General features: G+C 35.5%; 1 protein-coding gene across 1 annotated transcript; it reads left to right on the forward strand.

Moving 5' to 3' along the window:
* Window positions 1-1,075: 1,075 nt before the first annotated feature.
* On the forward strand, window positions 1,076-5,481 carry LOC139861597 (protein trichome birefringence-like 38). Its single transcript, XM_071850035.1, has 5 exons — window positions 1,076-1,509; window positions 2,061-2,232; window positions 4,398-4,573; window positions 4,777-4,935; window positions 5,024-5,481. Exons 1-5 carry the CDS (start codon window positions 1,133-1,135, stop codon window positions 5,307-5,309), a joined length of 1,170 nt encoding a protein of 389 aa, XP_071706136.1. The 5' UTR covers window positions 1,076-1,132; the 3' UTR covers window positions 5,310-5,481.
* Window positions 5,482-19,236: the final 13,755 nt, after the last annotated feature.

Genomic DNA, 19,236 nt, shown 5'->3' on the forward strand with positions numbered 1-19,236 from the left:
TTTGGAAAAATCATAGGGAATGGCTCCACAACCTCCTTTTGGAACGATATTTGGATTGGTGACGTTGCATTTAAATTCAAGTTTGCGAGGCTGTTCAGACTGGAACAAAATCAGCTTGTTTCTGTTCGTGATAGGTTGTCCTGTGATGGTACCTCTGTTACGTTTAATGGGTGCTGGATCAGACCCCCTACACGTCGAGCAGCAAATGAATTGGTGGAGTTATCGCAGTTAGTAGCAGTAGCAAGCATTGATATTGCGAAGACAGATTCTTGGACTTGGAAGTTAGACAACAATGGTCATTTCACTACAAAGAAACTCACTAGATTGATCGATGAAAAAACAATTATTGCAGGTACTAATATTTCTGAGACATTGCGATAGGAACCAAATGGTCTTCAATAAAAAGTGTTGGACTACTCCCACGGCATTGTGCGAAATACAAACAAAAACGTATGAATGGATTGCGAAAATGTGCAAAGAGAAGACTATCGATTGACATTCATGGCTTCATAATCCCCAATCCGTAGTTATTTAAATTGTTGCTTAACGTCTTGTTAAATAGCACGTGAGTATTGTAATTGTGTTGCGATTTCTTGTTTTTGGCCACTGTTAATTCTCAATGGGGTATGTAATGTTGTATGAACCATTTTGAGTTATATAAATATCATACTGCTTTTCAAAAACATAATATAAGAACTCGACTACTGAGTTAGCTTGTGATGGTTAGGTAATTTAAAGAACTAATGGAACTTACCGAAAAGTGTAAACTGATTATTGATTAAATAATACATTAATTAACCATAATAAATCAGATCGATAGTACTTAAATGAATCACATGAAGCTCAGCATACGAGTAATAAAATTAGAACGCATATATGTTTCAAAACAACATCATAAAGGTATTCGTTACATAAAGTTATACTTCATACTATTACGACATATACTTTCATGTTTTTTAAAATAAATCATATATTTTTTATAATAATTTTTCAAAACCTGGCTTATTTTCACATATAAAAATAGAATGAGGGGAGATAGCATGAGAGACCAAATAGCATAAAGACAGCTTTATTCTACACACAATTTCTTGATCAATTAACCTCCACACCAAAATCCAATAAAGATTTCACCATGGGTTTTGGGTACCCAAATAACATCTTTCCTCTTCTACTACTAATAGTACTATTTGTTCAAGTTCACCTATTTGTGGTTGTAACTTTGGCAAAAACACAAGTTCTCTCATTATCAGCATATAATACTAATCATACTAGTGATTTTAGTGTAACTAGTAGTTCATTACTAAAGGGAAGAAAAGGAAGGGCAAAAGGAAGAGGAATATTAGGTTGTGATATATATAGAGGAAGATGGGTGGTAGACACTTCATATCCACTTTATGCAGCTTCGAGTTGTCCGTACATTGATTCTGAATTTGATTGTCTTAAACATGGTCGCTCTGATACCCAGTATCTTAAGTATGCTTGGAAACCAGATTCTTGTAACCTCCCAAGGTACATTCTCTCTTTCTTTGTTAATGTGTTCATAAACATGGGTTCAGTTCACATATTTGAACTGAACCCATGGTTTAGTTAATTGAGTTCGACGTAAGAGGTCACTAGTTTAAAGTTAAGTCAGTGACTTATGTAAAACTCAATAACAATTCAAATAGATGAATTGTTATCGGAACACAATTCGAATAATAGACGGTTATATGACATTGGTCAAGTCTTGATCAGGAATATAATTTAAGTTTACATCAAAGTAACTTACGTGAGTGCTACCCTTATCCATATTTATTTATTTATTTATTTATTTATTTATTTATTTATTTATTATTTATTGAACATTAAAATCAAAAGAATTAAAAGAAGTACCACTTTTGCATTTAGTACAATTCAATTTGTTCTTTTAACTGACAAATTAATTCACAGCAGCTTTAAATACACTAACTTTATTTAATTACATTACTTTATCATCAAACAATTCAATAAGGGAACATGCAATTGAAATTATTATCTTTATTAAATTAATTAATTTTTAAATTAAAAATTTATAATTGTAGGTTTGACGGGGTGGATTTGTTAAATAAATGGAGAGGGAAAAAGGTGATGTTTGTGGGTGACTCACTGAGTTTGAACCAGTGGGAATCGTTAGCTTGTTTGCTTCATGCGTCGGTGCCCAATTCCAAGACCACTTTTATGCGATCCAACGGTCTTACTTCCCTCGCTTTTCAGGTTTTTTTTTAATCGTCCCTTTTTTTTTTTTTTAATTCTTCCTAGAGAATTTTTACAATAATTTTTATAATCATCATTTAATTTAAGATTTATCTCATGGGAATGATTCGCACCGCTAATATTTAGAATATTTGACGGTGTACTAACTTTTGACAGTTTTTTAATGAGAAAATATATAACAAAAATCATGTACTTAATGTTCTTTGTTATAGAAATTTATAATCATTTTAAGTTAAATGTATGTGAAGCAACTTCACGTATGCAACAAAACTAAGATTATATAGTAGCTAGTGGTACTTTTAGTATCATTTCAAATATCAATATCAAAATCAAAATCAATAGTAGTTAGCCACTTAACGGACCCACTTTTTTCGGGTGGCTCAAAAGGCCCACCGTAACGCTTCAGAAAACATGGGTGGTGGTTGAAGTGGTGGTTCCGCTGGATGTCAACTATATATATAGACAATTTTGCGTATGTTTGTTTGTGTTTGACATGTCTCTTTCATGTCATCATAAAAGTTTAATAACAATCACGGATTGAACATAAACTGAAAATGCAATTATTTAAATACTTGTTTTTCTCCTCTCTTTGAGCAAAAAATATTTAAATGGTTTGATACTCTTATGTATAGCAAGTACACACCCTAAAAGAAGTACAAAATGTATTAAGTTTTTAATATTTATTAATAACAATACCAATATTAATTTATGCACGAGTAAAAACATCACATATGACGAAAGTAGTGTCGAAATTCTTGAAAAGAAGTAAAAAATACATTTGACGATTTTGAGATATATTATACGGGTAACACATTTGCTTTAAAAATTAAAAAAATGTATCAATATCGACCAAACAAATACGGAGCAAGTGTATATTAAAAATATATTTATGGTTATTTCTAGTGAATTTACATTCATAGTTAATTTATCAAAATACTTTTTAGTAAATGATATTTTAACCAATAAATTTGATAACTCAATCCTAAATTACTAATAATACATTAAGTGCTTGTACACTACCCATACTTCGTAACTAATTATTATGAATTAATCAAATTAAAAGTTATAAAGTGTCTCGTTTGACTTTTAATTTTTTTTTATATATATTTTAATTTCAAATACTTTTAAATATGTTATATAATATATGATAAAAATAAAAATTATATGTGGATTCATTTTGAAAATATCAGTTTAATTGGTATAACTTTCATCTAATATTATACAATATAAACAAAGCCATTTAAAGTCAAAGTTATACATAAAAGACCTAAAAAATCAAAGTGGACTATAATTCTTTTTTTTTTTTTTTTTTTTTGAAAAGCAAAAGTGGACTATAATAGAGAGTATCAAAATTCCTTACAAAATACAGGCAATGGATAGTATTATACATTATAAGAGCTTGAGTTTATAATTTCAATAAAAGTCATAAGTTTTATTTGTTAGACAATGAATAGTAGATTTTTATAACTAACTTCTTTAAAAAGAAAAAAAAAAAAATAGTGCTTATGTTCATAGAGTTACTAAAATACTCTTTCATCTTAGGAGTATTATTTTACTTTATATATTTGAGTGTTTTAAGTCAATTTACACTATAAGTACAGATTCAACTATTCTATCAAACACTTATAATAATAAGTTCTAGCTAGCTTCTCGCTAAAAAAAACTATAGCTATAAGCTTTCAACTCTAGCTGGTTCCGCCAAACGCGATTTAGAGAAAAATCATAGGGGGTAGGTACTATTTAATAAAAGACTTGTTTTGGGGGGAAAAAAGATGGAGTGAAAAATCATAGGGAGTACTATACTATTTAATAAAATTCTTGTTTTGGGGAAAAAAAGATGGAGTAATATACAATATTTGAATTTGAATCATGTTCCCAATGTGGAAAGTGATAAGACACTGCGACAAAATGTGATTCCATTTTCAGTGATGAGTCAAATAGAGTTGTAGTTTTGGATTTATATAGCGTCTCACTTGTAACCTAACATGCATGTGACCAACATCAAACATTGTATTTGTTATAGCTTGCAAACATTAAAACAAACGTAAAAACAACAATCGCTCACAGCTTAATGTCCTAACTTTTTATTTTAACATTTATTTATGTAGCTATTTTTACAATTCACAAAAATTCAATTAACTTTGGTAATCTATTTTCATATCTAGGATTACGGTTTGACTATATACTTATATCGAACACCATATTTGGTGGATATTGTAAAACAACGGATCGGGCGAGTTTTGAATTTGGATTCTATCAAAGGAGGAGACGCATGGAAAGGAATGGATGTGCTCGTGTTCAACTCATGGCATTGGTGGACCCACACCGGTGATTTACAACCGTATGGTTTTTATTTTCCCATTTATAAATTTCAGAACAATGTTAATAAGGCTACAATCCATACACCGATAAATATGATTATAATGTTGTAATATACAATCTTTTAAAGCAGTTTTAGTGGTGTACCAGATAATATTTGATGGTATACATATCGGTCCCCACATTAATATGACATTGACACTTGAACTTCCATATATGTTACAGATTTGATTACATACAAGATGGATCAAATGTATCTAAAGATATGGACCGGCTAGCGGCATACTACAAAGGTATGACCACATGGGGAAGATGGGTTGACCTTAATGTTGACCCAACGAAGACTAAAGTGTTCTTTCAAGGAATCTCTCCTACACATTACATGTAAGTACTCCGAATCATGAATCAAGGATAACGTTTTAGTCTGTCCAATATTAGGCAGGCGTTTAATTGTCTATTTATATAAAACCAGGGGAAAAGAATGGGGATCATCGTCAAGAAACTGTTATGGTGAACTACAACCGATAGAAGGTGGGTCCTACCCAGCAGGTTTACCCGAAGCTCAAGTTGTTTTGAACAAAGTTTTAAGTAGTATAAAGAAACCAGTTACATTGCTCGATGTCACAACACTGTCTCAGCTGAGAAAAGATGCTCATCCATCATCTTTTGGAGACTCGGGCGTCGATTGTAGCCATTGGTGTGTTCCTGGATTACCAGATACTTGGAACCAACTCCTCTACACGTCATTCCTTAACTGATAATTTTGGTATTTTTGAATTACTGATGACTTATTTTATACAGAGTGAATACATTACGAGTGCGGATATGTAAGATTGTTCATTAGTAAAGCTTATGAACGAGATTTGCAAGGATATGAAATAAACAAAAAAGAAGAGTGATGGGTTGTTGATTAGAAGAGTGTGATTTCATTTGGTGTATTACAGTTTCCCTTGTTAACAATATTCAATGTCATACCAAAAAGTATGGCAATATTTAATATACAATAATTCAACATTCAACATATATATATATATATATATATATATATATATATATATATATATATATATATATATATATATATATATATATATATATATATATATACTCATAATTGTAGCGACCCGACCAAATCATCATTGACGGCGCCGTCTACTTAGGTCCCGTTACGTGGTCATAAGTCTTTAAAACAACGTTTGACCAAAAGATATGTCGCATTCATTTCAAATGTAAAGGTTGTTCAAGTTTACAAGAATAGTTCCACCACAAGTTACGATACAAAGTTTTAAGTACAAATGAAACTTATGCGACACAATTTAAAAGTATCCAAAAGACGCTCCATGTATGCATATATACTCGACATCCAATGCAAGTATCAAAATAATGAGCGGAAGCATGTATCATGTATCGTTCAAGGACCTGAGAAAAACATAGAAATCTGTCAACGAAAACGTTGGTGAAATCATAGGTTTAAGTAAGTAAGTACAAGTGAACCACAAGATTTGCATCAATGAAATAATAGTAATACATTCCAAAAGTTTGTTTCACGAGCACCCAATTATCAATGCTTAACATTCCTTCCATTGAACCCCATCACTTAGTGCTAGAACATACACTGTTTCTCGAAAATATATTTCATTCGTAAACGGTAGCGAACCGTTTGAATGAGGGTTTGTCAAACCCATATGGATCCATACAACATAAGTTCTCGCTTACACCCGGCAAGTGTAACTAATGATAATCGAATTGAGGATTTTGTTCTAAACTCGTATGTAGAATGTTTGTTCTCCTGTACTTGTGTTCACTTAGTAAAAGAAATGTTTATGTTTTCTCATCCCAAATGTAAGTTCAAAAAGAGTAAAAGTGGGACTATGATCTCACCTTGAGTGCACGTACGAAAAGTACTTCACAAAATAACGTGTGCGAAGGATAGTGCTAGTCTTGACCTAAACAAATAGGTCGTATCAATAACGGTAAACACGATAGGTCAAAGATGTTCAATTAGTCCTATGGCTCGTTACGACTCGATTATTTAGCATGTGAAATCAAATTGTCAAGTTTCATGCAAGATACAAGTATATAAACAAGTTAGGAAGGTTGCATAATCATTTGGTTAAGTTTGACAAAAAGTCAAACTTTGGTCGGTCAAAGTCAACGAAAAAGTCAACACGTTCGGGTCGTGTCCCGAACTATTTTTCTGAGGTTTTTAATCATGTATGAGCATGTTAGGACAAGTTACATGTGAATCGGAGGTGCGTAGCATAGCAAACATTATTTGAAAATTGACCAAGTTGGACAGACCATAATGGCGCGCCGCGCGGGTATATGGCGCGCCGCGCCATTACCTGTGCAGAGAATTCTGGCAGTTTTTAAGTTTTATGCACGAACCTAACTTCAAACAATCACCATTTATGATCCGCAAACAATCAAGACAAGTATCTTATACCGTTGGGAAGGTAATTTGACGAGGAAAACAACTAAACACATTTCATCAATCAATCTACCTATTACAACAACCAAAACCGCATCTAATGCTTAACATTAACCGCATACAAGTTCATAAATGCAATTCAATGATTCGGGCAACCAATTTACATGAATGATATGCCGTTTCGAAGGTAATCAAGCATACAATCCAACTAAACACTTACCAATAATAATCCATGGCATTCAATGCATCAAAAGTCCATTTCAAGTTCATCAAACCCTAACCCAAATTCACCAAAATCAATAATCAAGTTCATGAAGTTTTCTAAGGCAACCTACACATCAAATTGAAGCTAGTGATGCTAGTAACACAATTAAAACATCAACTTTTAACATCTAACAACATATGATCATCCAAAATTCAAGAACAACACACCAAAATTCAAGTTCATGCTAGTTACACTAAAACAACAAGATCGAGCATATAAATCATATATTCATGTTAGACTTGAGCCATAGACACTAATTAACACTTTTATAAGTTAAAAACATCAAGAACACAAAATCTAGTGATTTTAGAAAGTTACCCAAATGAGATGAAGTTGGTATCAAATTGAAGAGGATGAAGAGAGGATTCCAAATATGTAGTTTATTTTGTTGTAAGCCTCCTAGATCGAATTTAGATGATGATTGAATGAATTTGGAAATTGGGTGTGTTCTTGCTAGAGAGAAAGAGAGAGAGAGTGAGAGATGGTTGAATGGTGGTGATTGGGGTAGACTAGGTGACTTAGTCAACTAGTTTGCCCCGTGTCAATTTTAGTCCCTCGAGTTTGTAGTCGGGTGCGGAAAATACCTAAACGGAATATTTTAAAACGCGTATTAACGGGAGATGTTATAAACATATAACGGAGTTCAAATTAGTATAACAGAAAAGAAAACGGAAAAAGGCGGGATGTTACATTACCTACTCCTTAAAAGAAATTTCGTCCCGAAATTTAAGTAGGCGTAGTAGTCGTTGTTTCTTCCTCGAGATCTTGCGTTTCTGAATTCACAAATAGATGAGGATACTTCCTTTGCATTTGATCTTGTCTTTCCCAAGTAAACTCGGGTCCTCTTTTGGCATCCCAACGAACCTTGACAATCGGGATTCGGCTTTGTTTCAATGTCTTGACGGAGGTGTCCACAATTTCAACCGGTTCTTCCACAAAATGAAGTTTGTCATCAATAGTAAGTTCTTCGAGAGGGATGACGATATCGGGTTCGGCAAGACACTTTTTCAAGTTAGATACATGGAAGGTAGGATGAACGGAGTTCAATTGAGGCGGAAGATCTAAACGATAAGCAACGGTTCCAATACGCTCCAAGATTTCGAAAGGACCAATATACCGCGGATTTAGCTTCCCGCGTTTCCCAAAACGGATTACACCCTTCCAAGGTGCGACTTTTAACATTACTCGGTCACCGACTTGAAATTCAAGATCGTTGCGTCGTTTGTCGGTATAGCTCTTTTGACGACTTCGGGCCGTCCTAAGCCTATCTCGGATTTGAACGATTTTCTCGGTGGTTTCGTGAATGAGTTCGGGTCCGGTGATTTGCACGTCGCCTACCTCGGCCCAACAAAGAGGTGAACGACATTTGCGGCCATATAGCGCTTCAAAAGGTGCGGCTTTAATACTCGCGTGATAACTATTGTTGTAAGAGAACTCGGCGAGAGGTAAGTGCTTGTCCCAAGCTTTTCCGAAATCAACCACGCAAGCTCGTAACATGTCCTCTAAGGTTTGAATTGTACGTTCGCTTTGTCCATCGGTTTGAGGATGATATGCGGTGCTCATGTCTAAACGCGTTCCCAACGCTTCTTGCAATGTACGCCAAAATCTAGAAACGAAACGGCCATCTCGGTCGGAGATAATCGATAAAGGTACACCGTGTCGGGCTACGATCTCCTTAATGTAAAGTTGTGCAAGTTTCTCCATTTTGTCCGTTTCTTTCATGGCAAGGAAGTGTGCGGATTTGGTGAGACGGTCAACAATAACCCAAATGGTATCATAACCGCCCGTCGTTTTTGGTAGCTTGGTGATAAAATCCATCGTTATCCTTTCCCACTTCCATTGCGGGATCTCGGGTTGTTGAAGTAGTCCGGACGGTCTTTGGTGTTCGGCTTTGACTTTGGAACATGTCAAACACTTGGAAACATAAGTAGCTACGTCCCTTTTGATGTTCGGCCACCAATATAGTTGTTTAAGGTCGTGGTACATCTTATTGGCACCGGGGTGAATCGAGTATCGTGACTTATGGGCTTCATCTAAAATAAGGCTTCGTAGGTCCCCATAACTAGGCACCCAAATCTTTCCGGCGTAATATCGGAGTCCGGTCTCCCTAATTTCGAATCGAGAGACGAGAATGTTCAAGAGCTCGTGTGAAAGGTTTTCATCCTTGAGAGCCTCATCTTGGGCTACCCGAATTTGGCTATTAAGGTTTGTGTGGATGGTGATGTTTAAGGCTCGGACACGAAGAGGCACCGCTCTTTCTTTTCGACTTAAGGCATCGGCTACTACATTTGCCTTCCCGGGATGGTAACGAAGCTCGCAATCGTAATCGTTTAAGGTTTCAATCCACCTTCGTTGTCTCATGTTTAGTTGCTTTTGATCGAAAATGTGTTGAAGGCTTTTGTGATCGGTGAAGATAGTACTCTTGGTTCCATAAAGATAGTGTCTCCACATTTTAAGTGCAAAGACAACGGCTCCGAGTTCGAGATCATGTGTCGTATAGTTTCGTTCATGAATTTTGAGTTGTCGAGAAGCATAAGCAATGACTTTCGTTCGTTGCATCAATACACACCCAAAACCATGTTTTGAGGCATCGCAATATACAACAAAGTCATCATTGCCTTCGGGAAGTGACAAGATAGGAGCGGTGGTTAGCTTTGTTTTCAAGATTTGGAATGCGGATTCATGTTCGGTCGCCCAAATGAATTTCTTTCCCTTGTGAGTCAATGCGGTTAGAGGACGTGCAACCAAAGAGAAGTTTTCGATGAATCTACGATAGTACCCGGCGAGACCCAAAAATTGACGAATGTGAGTAGGAGTAGTAGGAGTCTCCCATTTGCTAATGGCTTCGATTTTCGTTGGATCGACTTTAATACCTTGGTCACTTACAACATGACCAAGAAATTGAACTTCCTTTAACCAAAATTCACACTTGGAGAATTTGGCATAGAGTTGTTCTTGTCTTAAAAGTTCAAGCACAAGTCGGAGATGTTGTTCGTGCTCTTCTTCATTTTTAGAATAGATCAATATGTCATCGATGAACACAATAACGAATTTATCGAGATACGGTTTGCACACGCGGTTCATAAGATCCATGAACACCGCCGGTGCGTTAGTGAGACCAAATGGCATGACAAGGAATTCATAACTACCATAACGAGTTCGGAAAGCGGTTTTGGAGACATCTTCCCCCTTAACCCTCAATTGATGATAACCCGAGCGGAGATCGATTTTCGAATATACACAAGACCCTTGTAGTTGATCAAAGAGGTCATCGATGCGAGGAAGAGGATATCGGTTCTTAACCGTCAATTTATTTAGTTCACGATAATCAATGCACATTCGTAGGGATCCGTCTTTCTTTTTAACAAACAAAATCGGAGCGCCCCAAGGTGAATGGCTAGGTTGGATAAAACCACGATCAAGTAGTTCTTGGATTTGACTTTGCAATTCTTGCATTTCAGATGGAGCGAGTCTATATGGTGCACGCGCTACGGGTGCGGCTCCCGGAATAAGATTGATTTGGAATTCAACCGGTCGATGAGGCGGAAGACCCGGCAATTCGTCGGGAAATACATCGGAATAGTCACTAACAATTGGCACATCATCGATGTGCTTCTCATCGGACTCGACTTTCTTAATGTGAGCAAGGATCGCAAAACAACCCTTACGGAGTAGTTTTCTAACTTTAATACACGAAACGAGGTTGAGTCCGGTGCAACTCTTATCGCCATAGACGATCAAAGGTTCACCATTCTCGATAGGAATTCGGATTGCGTTAAGATCACAAAGAATGTGAGATTTCGTTTTGACTAACCAATTCATACCGATTATTACATCAAAGCTTCCTAGTTCCATGGGTATCAAGTCAATTTCAAATTCCTTACCCAAAATGTTCAAAGTACACCCCCGGTAATATGTGTCGGCACTTAAGAGTTTTCCGTCGGCCACTTCGATGGAATAAGTAGTATCTAAAGGGTGTGGTGGAGTGCAAAGGGTAGGAGCTAAAGTCTTGGACACAAAACATTTATCGGCACCCGAATCGAATAAGCAAGTAACATAAGAGTTGTTGAGAAGAAACGTACCCGTGACTAGTTCATTGTCATCTCGGGCTTCCTCGGTGTTGATGTTAAAGGCTCGGCCTCGGTTGTTGGGGTTGGCTTTCTTCTTTGGGCATGCATTTCTATAATGACCCGTTTGACCACATTCGTAACAAGTGCCCGTCTTTGGTGCATTGGGCCACTTTCGAGCAACGGGAGTGGCACTTTTACAATCGTTGGCCTTATGACCAACTCCTTGGCACCGGTGGCAAATTAACTTGCCACATTCACCAAAGTGATGTTTGTTGCATTTGTTGCAAAGAGGTAGGTTCCCGGCATAACCCCTCTTGCCGTCGTTGTTGAAGGGCTTTTTGGTGAAGGTGTTGTTGTTGTAGTTGGTTGATGGAGTGGCTTCCCATTTCCTTTTGTTGCCACCCGACTTGTCCTCGGCCTTAGGAGCCGGCACTACGATTTCGTCAACCGTTTCAATTAGTTGGCGAGCCATGTTCATAGCGGCTTGATGAGTAGTGGGTTTGGATGACATCACCCCTTGTTTGATGCTTTTTGGAAGACCGAGCATGTAGAGCTCAATCCTTTGAGATTCGGGGTTAACAAGATTAGGACACATCAAGGATAGTTCGGCGAAGCGTTGATTATAAGCTTTAAGATCGTTTCCGACCGCTTTCAAAGCTCTTAGTTCTTCCTCAAGCTTTCGGGTTTCTTCGCGCGGAAAATATTCAACAATCATCTTTTCCTTTAGATCGGCCCAAGAGAGGGCATGAGCTTCATCGGTACCCACCGATTGAACATAGGTGTTCCACCATGTTAGAGCAATTCCGGAGAAAGTGTGAGTGGAGTATTTGACCTTGTCTTGATCCCGGCAACCGCTTATGCTAAAGACGGCCTCGGTTTGTTCAAACCAACGAGTAAGCACAACCGGTCCCCCGGTTCCATCATAAGTGTGGGGTTTGCACCCCATGAAAGCTTTGTAGGAGCACCCTTCGCTAGAGTTACCGGCTCCTTGGTTGTTGTTGTTGTTGTTGTTGTGGTTGTTATTATTATTGTTGTTGGATGAGTGACCGGCCATGGCCGCATCTACGGCGGTGGCTATCATCCGTTCGAGAGCTTGTTCGGGAGTTTCATTGCGGCGTACACGACGAGGAGCCATTGTTCCTTCAAGACACAAGAATATCATTGATTAGTATTCTCAATAATACTAACCGTGATATAGAATAAAGATAAAGAGAAGTTTTTCCTCGACTCGCCTTAAATTCTTTATGTCATAATGTCGGAACGTTCATATGAGTCACCGTAATATAATCCCGGAAATTATATTACCCTGATTCATATGTGCATTCGACATCATTTCATATAGTCAAGGTGGCGCGTCAATCAAATTAAACAACGTGAGATTAAGATGAACTAAGAGTAGATATGAGTAGAAGCGTTCGAGTATAAATGCACAAGTAGTCAAGTAATTCCTACTTCAAGTCTATATGCCGGTTGTAGTCTAGACTCACCAATGTACCCTATGACTCGGGGTTGACACTAATGAACTCTAAATCCCTACAACCAACGCTCTGATACCATCTGTAGCGACCCGACCAAATCATCATTGACGGCGCCGTCTACTTAGGTCTCGTTACGTGGTCATAAGTCTTTAAAACAACGTTTGACCAAAAGATATGTCGCATTCATTTCAAATGTAAAGGTTGTTCAAGTTTACAAGAATAGTTCCACCACAAGTTACGATACAAAGTTTTAAGTACAAATGAAACTTATGCGACACAATTTAAAAGTATCCAAAAGACGCTCCATGTATGCATATATACTCGACATCCAATGCAAGTATCAAAATAATGAGCGGAAGCATGTATCATGTATCGTTCAAGGACCTGAGAAAAACATAGAAATCTGTCAACGAAAACGTTGGTGAAATCATAGGTTTAAGTAAGTAAGTACAAGTGAACCACAAGATTTGCATCAATGAAATAATAGTAATACATTCCAAAAGTTTGTTTCACGAGCACCCAATTATCAATGCTTAACATTCCTTCCATTGAATCCCATCACTTAGTGCTAGAACATACACTGTTTCTCGAAAATATATTTCATTCGTAAACGGTAGCGAACCGTTTGAATGAGGGTTTGTCAAACCCATATGGATCCATACAACATAAGTTCTCGCTTACACCCGGCAAGTGTAACTAATGATAATCGAATTGAGGATTTTGTTCTAAACTCGTATGTAGAATGTTTGTTCTCCTGTACTTGTGTTCACTTAGTAAAAGAAATGTTTATGTTTTCTCATCCCAAATGTAAGTTCAAAAAGAGTAAAAGTGAGACTATGATCTCACCTTGAGTGCACGTACGAAAAGTACTTCACAAAATAACGTGTGCGAAGGATAGTGCTAGTCTTGACCTAAACAAATAGGTCGTATCAATAACGGTAAACACGATAGGTCAAAGATGTTCAATTAGTCATATGGCTCGTTACGACTCGATTATTTAGCATGTGAAATCAAATTGTCAAGTTTCATGCAAGATACAAGTATATAAACAAGTTAGGAAGGTTGCATAATCATTTGGTTAAGTTTGACAAAAAGTCAAACTTTGGTCGGTCAAAGTCAACGAAAAAGTCAACACGTTCGGGTCGTGTCCCGAACTATTTTTCTGAGGTTTTTAATCATGTATGAGCATGTTAGGACAAGTTACATGTGAATCGGAGGTGCGTAGCATAGCAAACATTATTTGAAAATTGACCAAGTTGGACAGACCATAATGGCGCGCCGCGCGGGTATATGGCGCGCCGCGCCATTACCTGTGCAGAGAATTCTGGCAGTTTTTAAGTTTTATGCACGAACCTAACTTCAAACAATCACCATTTATGATCCGCAAACAATCAAGACAAGTATCTTATACCGTTGGGAAGGTAATTTGACGAGGAAAACAACTAAACACATTTCATCAATCAATCTACCTATTACAACAACCAAAACCGCATCTAATGCTTAACATTAACCGCATACAAGTTCATAAATGCAATTCAATGATTCGGGCAACCAATTTACATGAATGATATGCCGTTTCGAAGGTAATCAAGCATACAATCCAACTAAACACTTACCAATAATAATCCATGGCATTCAATGCATCAAAAGTCCATTTCAAGTTCATCAAACCCTAACCCAAATTCACCAAAATCAATAATCAAGTTCATGAAGTTTTCTAAGGCAACCTACACATCAAATTGAAGCTAGTGATGCTAGTAACACAATTAAAACATCAACTTTTAACATCTAACAACATATGATCATCCAAAATTCAAGAACAACACACCAAAATTCAAGTTCATGCTAGTTACACTAAAACAACAAGATCGAGCATATAAATCATATATTCATGTTAGACTTGAGCCATAGACACTAATTAACACTTTTATAAGTTAAAAACATCAAGAACACAAAATCTAGTGATTTTAGAAAGTTACCCAAATGAGATGAAGTTGGTATCAAATTGAAGAGGATGAAGAGAGGATTCCAAATATGTAGTTTATTTTGTTGTAAGCCTCCTAGATCGAATTTAGATGATGATTGAATGAATTTGGAAATTGGGTGTGTTCTTGCTAGAGAGAAAGAGAGAGAGAGTGAGAGATGGTTGAATGGTGGTGATTGGGGTAGACTAGGTGACTTAGTCAACTAGTTTGCCCCGTGTCAATTTTAGTCCCTCGAGTTTGTAGTCGGGTGCGGAAAATACCTAAACGGAATATTTTAAAACGCGTATTAACGGGAGATGTTATAAACATATAACGGAGTTCAAATTAGTATAACAGAAAAGAAAACGGAAAAAGGCGGGATGTTACAATAATAGCAAGAGATCTCATTTCCAAACCTCATTTGAAAACAGTCACGAGATGAGATCACTCAGTTAGACTACATATGAGTAAAAATACTCAACCTCCCCGGATGTAGCAAAGAGAAAACCTTTTCTATTGATGCATTTTTACATGTACTAATTATATGCACTAAACTTACAGTTTTACTTCTATACTAATACGAAACATACATAAAAATAAGCTATATTCCGACCAGCACGTTACAAATGAATGTAAAACAGCTCCAATCTGCTGTGCACTTATCTTATGATTAATCATAAGAATAATGACTGAGGTTTTAGTTTCTTTCTAGACAAAATCGCTGAAATGGTCCCTGTGGTTTGTACCAAAAAGCTGATTTAGTCCCTATGGTTTTTTTTTTGATGGATTTCGTCCTCATAGTTTGCAAATGTTGCTGATTTCGTCCCTTAGACTGACGGCCGTCTAAATTAGTCGTTAAAACAGGGTCATGTGCAATGCATGTGAGGGTACTATAGTCTTTTTACCTTTTATTATTATTATTTATTATTATTATTACTACCCTCTTCATTCTTTTTTGACATGAATATGTGATGTGGCATTCCATTTACCACACAAATTAAAAATTAACCTCCTTCACATTCCCTTTTTATTATTACTGCTGTGCATTCTCTTCCACAATCAAACCCACCTAACAACTATTGAAGTAACTTCCACTCTTTTAATTAACTTCCATCAACTATATCGTTATGATCATCTATTAACTTTCATTCAGATTTAACTTTCATTCTCTCCCATAAACACAAACACACCCACATAACCCGGATCTGAAACTTACCGAAAATTGATTTGATAAACGGATCTGAAAATCGCTTGTGTTTCTTAAGAGAAAGCAGATATGGAATCAACCCGAATCAACGATCAGGTTTGAGTTTCGCTGTTGTGGTGGTTGCAGGTGGTTTGCGTTTAGATCTGAAAAAGGATCTGTTCACTACAACAATATGACTCTTTAGGGAGGACAAAAGTCCTCACAGTAGGTGCAAAAGTCCTCACAATAGATTTATTGTGAGAACATGTCCTCACAATAGAGTCCTCGCTATAGCCCCGACGCAATAGGTTAATTGTGACGACAATGTTCACGCAATAACATTTTTAAAAGAAAAATGAAAATGAAACGATAAATACCTATTGTGAGGACAAAGTCCTCACGATAGATAAATAATTAAAAAAAACTTTCATTTACAAAACTACATAAATACAAACATAAATACATACATACTTACATATACAAACATAAATACATAAATACATAAATACAAAAAACTTTTTGTGGGAACATGTCATCACAATAGATTAATTAATTTGTTTTTTAAAATGGATATCGTGTCCTCACAATATACCTATTGCCAGGACTTGTCCTCACAATAGGTACTAAGCTGCAAATAAAGCAAAAAACTGCTGTATTTGCAGCTTCTATCCTGATTTTCCGGGTTGTTTTTCCAGTTTCATGATTTCTAGATTACAAACAATACAATATTAATAATATCAACAATATCAATATCAACAACCAAATAAATAACGATCTATACCATTAAATAAAATATATTGTTTAGCACGTTAAATATAACAAGTTTAAAACTTCTAATACAGAAACTAAAAGTGCTAAATAAAATAAAATAACAACCTCTAAACAATATATTAAACTTTCTAGTCCTCGTCCTTGTGCCTTCAAAGCCTTTCCCATTTTACGAAGTTAGTTTTCTTCTCTTGACGATATAAATTTGATAATCGTCGTAATATTTTAAAGGTTATAGTTTGCTTTAAAATCGAATGCAGTCTTGGAAAAACGTCTCATATAGAGGTCAAAACCTCGCGACGAAATCAATTAATATGGAACGTTTATAATCAATATGAACGGGACATTTCAATAAAAGTATATTGTGTATATATACACACACAAAACATCCATCCATGAATACATATATACGAACATGCATAAATACATCATACATAATTATATATACACATATTCATTATACATATTTACATATATACATATATTTATTAAATTTATTAAAAAAGTTAACAAAAAATCTTTCAAAGATCAAATATAATAATTTTAATAAATATGTATTTAAAATTTATTATTACCTATTGTGAGAACAAGTACTAGCAATACGTGTTAATATACACATACATACATACATTATACATGCATACATTAATATAATTAGTTTTAACAAAAATTTATTAAGAAAATGAATTTAATTTCCTATTGTGAGGACACGTTCTCGCAATAGGTTGCGCGGGTTTTTATTTTAATTTAGAGGGAACTGAAAATTTAAATTTAATTCATTTTAATAAAAAAATATTTATTTTAAAAAATTTAATTACCGATTGTGAGAACAAGTCCTCTCGATAGGTTACCTGTGTTTATTTATTTATTTTTGAGGAAACTGAAAATTTAAATGCAATTCGTTTTTATTAAAATTGATTTATTAATTCTCTATTGTGAGAACATTTCCTTACAATAGGTCTGGTAAAAAAAAAAAAATCAACGTTTCCTTATGTTTTCTTCTTTGACTGGAAAAAGAAAATCAAAAATAAAATAAATAACACCTATTGTGACGACATGTCCTCACAATAGTGTTAGTCAAATTAAAAAATCAACTCCAACCCATATTTTTGTCGTCTAGCTGCCTTTTTGTGAGGACATTGGTGTCCTCCCAACAAGTGTCGTCACAAAAGGTTCATTTTCTAGTAGTGGTTGTGGATTTGGCCGGAATTTTCGTCGAAGAAGACGACCGGAGTTGTGGATTTGACCGGAATTTTCGTCACAAACGCACCTACAATAAAGTCATAAACGGCCGGAATATTCGTCGAAGAAAACAACCGGAGCAGTAAAGTCACAAACGCACCGTCGTCATCTGAGATCTCCGGACCTGCAACACTCCATTTTCATTCCGATGAAATAGCAACGCTCACTCCATTTCCATTTTCTTCATCTGGGTTTTGTTGCTTTGGGTCTACTTTGTGTACTTTATTTATTATTTTTTATAATCATTTGATGTAAGGATAAATAAAAGTGTTTGATTTCCACAAGTGATGTTGACGAAAATTAGAAACAAATGATGTGATAGAATCGCCTAAAGTTAAGGTACGTTAGATGTTTTGGTGAGAAAGAGTGCAAGTGAATTAATTTGACTTTTAGTTTTTCATCCCATTCATCTTATGTTCTGTTCCTACATCGATGCTATTTATTTTATCCTTTTTTTAATCTAAAGATTTATTCATGTAATTTTAGGGTTTGGATTTGAATTCAGTGTTTTTAATTTGTATTTGGTGGTGTTTTTAATTTGTATTTTATTTTTAGGATTTAGATTTAGATTTGAAATTGATTTTAAAAGTTAGGGTTTATGATTTGGGGATGAATAAAGAAGAAAATGAGATGGAGAAGAAGGTGAACAAAGGAGAAAGTTAAAATGACAATTTTACCCTCACATGCATTCATTTAACGGCGAAATTAGACGTCCGTCAGTCAAAGGGACGAAATCAGCAACATTTGCAAACTACGAGGACGAAATCCATCAAAAAAAAAAAGCATAGGGACTAAATCAGCTTTTTGGTACAAACCACCGGGACCATTTCAGCGATTTTGTCTTCTTTCTATACTTGATGGTTTGATTCAAAATCCATATTAGGTTAATCGATAACAACCCAAAACAACCACACAAAGGTCACATGTTCTGTCAAACCATCTTCCCAACTGACAAGATACCTATTCTGATAAGACATGTTTGTTCTTTACTTAACCATCTAAATTGTTTCTCTGTACTAGGTAAAATGCAAACAAACATCAAGTAACTAAGACATTGCAATGGTTGCTAACGGGCAAATAAGTATTATCAAAGTAAAATCATAAATTAAGATAAGAGCGTCCAGATATATTTTTTGTACTCAACCTTGTAATGTTGTGCGGCTACATGAAATACATAAGTTTTAAGATCCTTAAATTTGCATAGACGTTGCTTATGTTATGTTCACCTTTAATTTTTTCATTTGTATCAATCATATTGTTAAATGTTAAATATATCTGTAA

This window comes from Rutidosis leptorrhynchoides, chromosome 8, assembly GCF_046630445.1.
Source record: "Rutidosis leptorrhynchoides isolate AG116_Rl617_1_P2 chromosome 8, CSIRO_AGI_Rlap_v1, whole genome shotgun sequence".
Classification (NCBI taxonomy): Eukaryota; Viridiplantae; Streptophyta; class Magnoliopsida; order Asterales; family Asteraceae; genus Rutidosis; species Rutidosis leptorrhynchoides.